We start from the raw sequence: 7,149 nt of genomic DNA on the forward strand, positions 1-7,149 counted from the left end.
AAGTACAGTAACAAAGTACTTTGTTATTTCCCTTGTGCATACACCTCAATTTAACATCTCAAACAGTTCAAATTAAGTTATCAAAATCAAGGTTAGATTCCAGTCTTTTATTGAAACACTCGTTGAAATAATTGTTAAAGCTGAAACTTATACCATTATAAGTTGAAACATTCCTCATCATCATCATCATCATCATCATCCTCATCAGTGACAACAGCAACAACAAAGAATAACAAATCCAATGTTTGATGAAATGTTTGTTTTGAATGTTCTGCTTGTTCTGCACAGAATCACAATCAATTGTTCTAGAGGCAACTCAAAATGAAAGCAATTTTATACACAGAAGGCTTCATAAAATAAATACCTTTGGTTCAACAAGGTAATTGGAGAGTGTACATTGGTTCAGGGGACATTGGTTCACCAATTTGCAAAGTCTGTTGGTGGTCTGTGGTTTTATTGTGGTTCTATCATGCACAGGCTCTCTTGTGTGTTACAGTGTGTCAGGCATGGCACCTTCACAATCTCTCTCTACTCTCTACTCTACTCTTTCACAATGTGTGCCAGGCATGTGGACTTCTAACAGGTTGACTTCAAACATACATGTGAGACAGAGACATTTGTTTTGCCCAATTGTTTTATGATCCATTTTCAGAAATGTACACACGTGTATGTAGGAAGTGAAAGCACATACTTGTGTTATAACTGTGTATAACTGTGTGTGTGTGTGTGTGTGTGTGTGTGTGTGTGTGTGTGTGTGTGTGTGTGTGTGTGTGTGTGTGTGTGTGCGTGCGTGTGTATTTGTGTTTGTGTATTTGTGTGTGTGTGTGTGTGTGTGTGTGTGTGTGTGTGTGCATTATAATCTACACACAAATCACGCATTAGTGTATATAGCATGGACATCCCCCATCACGGCCTTCTCCTCCTATTTCATAGCCACTTCGTTCTTCACGGGGATGGTGATCTCAGAGGCCTGGATGGCCTGCACGGCCAGGGGGGCCTCCACCGTCAGCATGCCCTCTGGGGACAGGCTGGACTGCACCTTCTCCACGTTGGCCGTGGGGGGCAGCCTGCAGGGGAGGGGCACAGCAAGGGCGAGGCAGGGGGTTAAGGGTGGACGGTGGTGGTGGTTGTTGTTGTTATGAGCCAATGAGTCCAAACCTCGCTGATGGAGGAGCCATTGTGTTAGGAGGGGAGCGGGGGGCTATAACAAGGCACCCCTTAATGAAGTAATTTAAGAGAGAACATTCTCTCTTTGTTCACTGAGAAGGAATGGGGCAAGGACATGGAGTGGCGCTAGTGGCCACTGGATGGCAGCAGAGTTTTATTACAGTGCTGTTTCCCCTAAATGAAAACCGTGTTTTTGTACAGTGCTGTGTCCCCTGAATTAAAACAGAGTTGTAATATAGTGCTGTGGCCTCTGCATAGAAGCAGTGCTTTAATATAGTGCTGTGCTATAGTCACCTGAATTAAAATGTATTTATTTTTAATACAGTGCTTTGGCACCAGTACAGAACCATTGTTTTGATACAGGGCTGGGGCCCCTGAATGACAGCAGTGCTTTAATAGTGTTGTGGCCCCCGGGCAGCTGTAGTGTGTTAATACAGTGTTGTGGCCCCCGGGCAGCTGTAGTGTGTTAATACAGTGTTGTGGCCCCCGGGCAGCAGCAGTTCTGTTTTAATACAGTGCCTAGGCCCCTGGGTGGCAGCAGAGCCCGTGAAACTGAACTGAGAGAGAAAGAGACAGGAGGTGGATGCTCTGGGGGGAGAGGCTGCGGTTAAATTTTCCCAAGTGAAAGAGAGGAGAGCTATCAGCAAGAGCCAGCCCTCCCCGAAGCCTGAGCAATCTCAAACTAAGGAGACACGCAGCAGGCCCGATAACACACACAGTGACCCACAGTGAAGTGGATTCAGCTTGGAACAGCATCTCTATTTACGAGAAAAGTGCAGTCACACCATCACGAAGCAACCCATACAAACGTTATATTTGACTCATTACAGCGTTACTTTCAAGCAATGGAATGCTAGAAGATGCTGACTGAAAAAAGAGAATCTCAATCATTCAAATTTAGCACTGAGAAAGCTGTTTTGTTTATCCTTTCCTCTCTCTCAGTGTCCATCCGGTCTTTGGTATTTGAAATTCCCCACACCAGGAACTTTATAGGTGAGTTAAATCCCCTTGGATAAGTATATAACCCCAACTCCTGTGGGGTTGATCAGCCAATCACAGCACCGCAGTTTAATAGCGTCATGCACAACATACTTGTGCTCTCCCCAGTGCAGTGAAACAAGTAGAACGAACACGGCATTGAAAGAAGGAAGTAGAAGGAAGGAAGTAGAAGTACATAAACAGCTTTAGAGCGTTGTAGATAAGCCCGTGGATTGTCTTGTTCCAGTGGGTCTTGGAGTTGCGGTACAGTGTGGGGAACATGATGGACATGAAGTTCATCCCTTGTAACAAATGCAGTGAATCATTTTCACCTAACTGAAAGTCTAAGCGCTTGCTATTGCAGTCGATAAGTCATACAGCAACTCATCTACGTCCAAAAGTTGACAGGAAGGGAGGGAGAAACAGTGGTTTGGACAATTGGAATCCGCTGAAGTAGGCGTTCAGCTCATTGTGCAATGATTTATATATATATTCATATATGAGTTAAAAAATAAAAGCACCACTCACGTGTATTTTCTTGTGAAACTTCTGGACACAAAGCCATGCTCGTCTTTTCTCTCCTGATGGTTACCTGGAAACACAAAAACACAAGGTCAGTCAAAGGTCATTCCAGGATCGTATGCGCTCTTGACATGGACTTATGAGCAGAGAAGAAGTGATCATAATATATGGTGGGAAGGAAACATTGACTGTTTTGAAACTGTTTTGAAAGTTACATAGCCTACCAGAAAGTGAATAGGGGTGTCGTAATGCTATGTTAATGTTATGCAACGGCCTGCCTCTTTAACGATAATTTTCTTACTTTCTCTTAACTATTCAAAAGACTAGGACGTGTGGTGGGCTGAAAGGCCTGTTCCTAGTTTGTGTTTGTACGATACTGCTTTATTGTGAAACTTCCACTTCCTTCGATTGTTTATACCTCCGGGGGCATCAACGCCGTCTGCTGAACGCCTCGGCGCTCCAGAGACAAATTATAATTGAGCACATTTGTTTATCAATTATTTTAGTATGCTCTCCATGAAAGAAATCAGAGTGCAGAATGGCGGTGGAGTGAGGGAGAAGTGCTTCATGTTTGAATATCTTCCACAGCAGGCTCCCACGGTGGAGCTTCAATCAGTTCAAATGCTGACAAACCCGTGAGAACAGCCCATCTCAAATCCCTGCAAGCGTTACATCTCCTCTTCTCCCCGACACCTCTAACATTAAGCTCAAATTTCTAAACTCCATTTAAAGCTTTCACCATCTTTACCCAGCCATAGCCTGCGGCGATGGCAACATTTCTGAAGCAATTTCTAATCTCATTTCTAAACCCCCGGAAGAAAAGGATATCAACCACGACATGACAAAACAATATGGATGGGTTTCAGCATTGCAAAAACATAAACAAACAGTCTCATTGTCACACCTCATAAAATAGCATTTCATTATCGCCCTGGCAGCGACTCTCCCCGTGTTATGATAAAGCAGCTAGAGCTGGATGGATAGAAAACAACGGCGAGAGTTACAGCTCTGTGGCAGCAGAGCAGTAATACTCGGGGCCTGCACCTCTCTGTTCTGCCAGGCTGCACCACTTGTTGTAGATTAAACAGCTCGGCGTCCCTGGCACGGGCCAGCGTGTTTGTTTTGACGACGGCCTGATAAAGGCAGTTGCCCACCGGGGGCCCGTCCTCGTTTTTCAAGGGGGAGGACACGCAGATCACAGTGCTGCTGATATCCTGTTGGATGAGTTGTTGTACTTTATAGTGGTGCCATTTCTCTTCGGCCCCCACTCTCACTCTCAGTCCTCTCTCTCTCTCTCTCTCTCTCTCTCTCTCTCTCTCTCTCTCTCTCTCTCTCTCTCTCTCTCTCTCTCTCTCTCTGTCCCTTATGCAGTACAGTAGCTAGAGGAATACAAAGTTGTTCATAGAAAAGAGCTCATCGTAGCGGATGACAGGTGAAAGACCGCCCCCCCGTCGAGAGAGAAATCGGAGCTTGCACTTAGCGGAGTGCACAGAGCTATGTGAACTTCGTCTCGGTTTGTTTGTCTTTGTCGCCAAGTGTTAGACACATGAACATCTGTTGATACGAATATAGTTAAGCCCTTAGTTTGGATTACATCAAGCACTCCATTTAAGTAGTAGCCAAACATTGGGAGTCAAAGCCTTAGCCATGACTCTAAATGAGGATAATCTGTCCGGTGACACCTCGTAACAAACCGAGGACAGGGGACAAGTGGCACAGGATTTATTTTTTAGGTGGTGTCAAAACCGTTGTAAAGTCGTATACGTATAACCTGGTAGATGATTGTGCGTGATTACTAGGCACAGCGTCAGGGTGAAACAATACATCCAACGGGAACAGGGTTGTGTCTGTCCTTCCTGAGTCTGTTCCCTTCAGGCCCGCATTTCTTTCTGCCTGTGTAATGAAAAAGTGAGGAATCTGGGCGGGCGGATGAGGCTATCATCTGGGCGCAGATCCAACAGCCCCCTCCTCACCCCCACCTAGCCCTCACCACCACCCATCAGTAAGTCACAGCATATTGTTTCATGATGTTGTTTTATAACACTGTCTGCAGAGAGCATCGGCATAACTCTCTTCAAATGTCAACATCACCTTTTTTTAATTTAGTGATGCTGGCTTATAGGCTTAAGATCCTGGAATAAGCAACGGTTTGGAGGGAGAGATAGAGAGAGACAGGCAGATGGAATGTGAAGGCAGACAAAGCGAGCAAGAGAACAGATGGAGAGACAGAGACAGAGAGACACCTTTATGAGCCAGTGCTGAATGTTGAGAGCTCAGTACATTTATTTTAATTACCTTCATTGTTATTTTCATCATTAGCGTTTTAATCATTGTCATGATGTTTCTATTACTTTGGTTATAACTAGAAATAGTTTGAAGTTTGCTTTGATGTTTCATTTATTTTTGCTGAATGAGTCACTGTGCCTGTCTTCAATGGACAGAGAAAGACAGAGACAGAGACAGAGATGGAGAGTACAGACAGAGAGAGACCCAGGTTTAGAGAGAGACAGAGACAGAGCGGTAGAGACCCAGAGAGAGAGTCAGGTTTAAAGAGAGAGACAGAGAAGTAGAGACACAGAGAGAGAGTCAGGTTTAAAGAGAGAGACAGAGAAGTAGAGACACAGAGAGAGAGTCAGGTTTAAAGAGAGAGACATAGAAGTAGAGACACAGAGAGAGTCAGGTTTAAAGAGAGCGACGGAGAGGTAGAGACACAGAGAGAGAGTCAGGTTTAAAGAGAGAGACAGAGAGAGAGTCAGGTTTAAAGAGAGAGACAGAGAAGTAGAGACACAGAGAGAGAGTCAGGTTTACAGAGAGAGAGTCAGGTTTAAAGAGAGAGACGGAGAGGTAGAGACACAGAGTCAGGTTTAAAGAGAGAGACAGACAGAGAGGTAGAGACAGACAGAGAGCGACCCAGGTTTAAAGAGAGAGACAGAGAGGTAGAGACAGACAGAGAGCGACCCAGGTTTAAAGACAGAGATACGGACGGACAGAGGCACATAGCAAGACCGAGCAAAAGAGAGACCCCAGACAGAGAGAGAGAGAGAGAGAGAGACCAGCGGGGAAGGCACTCACCGGAGATCTCCACCACGCCGTCCTTGGTCTTCACCACCAGCTCCTCAGGGGAGAAGTGATTGACGTCCAGGCACACCTTCCAGCTGTCCGCCGTCTGCTTGATCTCCGACATGCCCGTGCTCATCTGCCGCGACATGGCCCTCGCCTGCTGCTGGGCCATGATGGCGCCGGGGTTCACCATGGGCGTCATCATGTGGGGGGCCCCCTGGTGCGGCATCATGGCCTGGGCCGCCATCATGGACCCCATGTCGGGGCCCATCATGGAACTCATGAACTGCGGCCTCATGTATCCGGGCCAGTGGCTGGTGGCGGGGAAGGAGGGCATCTCCTCGCTCAGGGCGGGCATGCCGAAGGCCTGGTCGAAGATGCGGCTGCCCTGGTGGTACTCGCGGAAGGGGTCCCAGCTGGGGGTCCGCAGCAGGGTGAAAGGAATGCGTCTCTCCGACATGGCTGCTGCTGCTGGTGGCGGTGGTCTTGAGGGTGGAGGGGTCCCGACTGGTCCTGGTCCTTTTTGAACTCTGGGAGGAGGCGTTTCCTCAGTAGTGTTGTGCTCTGTGTGTACAGTGCTTTTAAAAGGCTGTGAGGCCCCACCCCCCCACCCGCTCTCTCTCGCTGAATCAACTCTGAACCCTCCTACCCCTCACTCAGTACCCTCCCTTCCCCATTCTGGATATATTTGGAAGTCACTAGAAGGTCTATTTGAGGCAGGCGTAGCACCAGAATGGAATCCAGAGGCCTGGCGCTTATACGTTGTTTAACCCCCCAGCCCGGCTGGTGTTAGTAATACGGCCGCTGCCCCCCCCCCCCCCATTTCCTGGACGTCACGGAGCGCTGGAAGAGTGTCAGGGGAGTTCTAGGGAGCATGACGCGACTCAGACTCAGACATACTACACTACATAGAGGCCAGCCGGCTCAGAGTGACGTCACGCCTTCAGCCACATAAAACCAACAGTGGGCTAGTCAGCTAGGAGGCTAGCTAGTGGGACAGACAGACAGACAGGCAGACAGACGGACAGACGGACAGACTGTAACTGTACAGGAATTGAAATGCATTTTCTTTTTCATCTCCATTAACGCTCCATTAACGCTTTTTTCCAAAGAAATAAATCAAAGAAATACACAAATTGTACAGTTTGTTTGAGTTTATTGTCAGTTATAATAACTTGTACACTACAAATAATGACTCTTGTAGAATCAAAAGGCTTATCAATATATTTGAACAGGTTTGCTGGATATCATAGCAGGGCGAACTGGATACGTGGCCGATGGGACACTGGTGCTGACAGAAACGAGGCTTGATGAAGACTTGGGAGGAAGACTTGGGGGGGGGTTCCTTGACAGTGTCACTGGCGTCCTATCCAGTGGAGCATTGCCCAACACTAGATCTGAAGCAGGAGAAGGAGACCAGCT

At 47.1% G+C, this 7,149-nt stretch overlaps 1 protein-coding gene across 1 annotated transcript; it reads right to left on the reverse strand.

Annotated features, from left to right (window-relative positions):
- Positions 1–705: 705 nt before the first annotated feature.
- hspb1 (heat shock protein, alpha-crystallin-related, 1) lies at positions 706–6,302 on the reverse strand. Its single transcript, XM_084473939.1, has 3 exons — positions 5,740–6,302; positions 2,674–2,737; positions 706–1,067 (listed from the first exon to the last, which is right to left on the reverse strand). The coding sequence occupies exons 1-3, from the start codon at positions 6,185–6,187 to the stop codon at positions 923–925; spliced, it is 657 nt and encodes a 218-aa protein (XP_084330065.1). The 5' UTR covers positions 6,188–6,302; the 3' UTR covers positions 706–922.
- Between the last annotated feature and the right edge of the window lie 847 nt (positions 6,303–7,149).

The sequence above is a fragment of the Micromesistius poutassou genome (assembly GCF_964030765.1).
Source record: "Micromesistius poutassou genome assembly, chromosome: 10".
Taxonomy (NCBI): domain Eukaryota; kingdom Metazoa; phylum Chordata; class Actinopteri; order Gadiformes; family Gadidae; genus Micromesistius; species Micromesistius poutassou.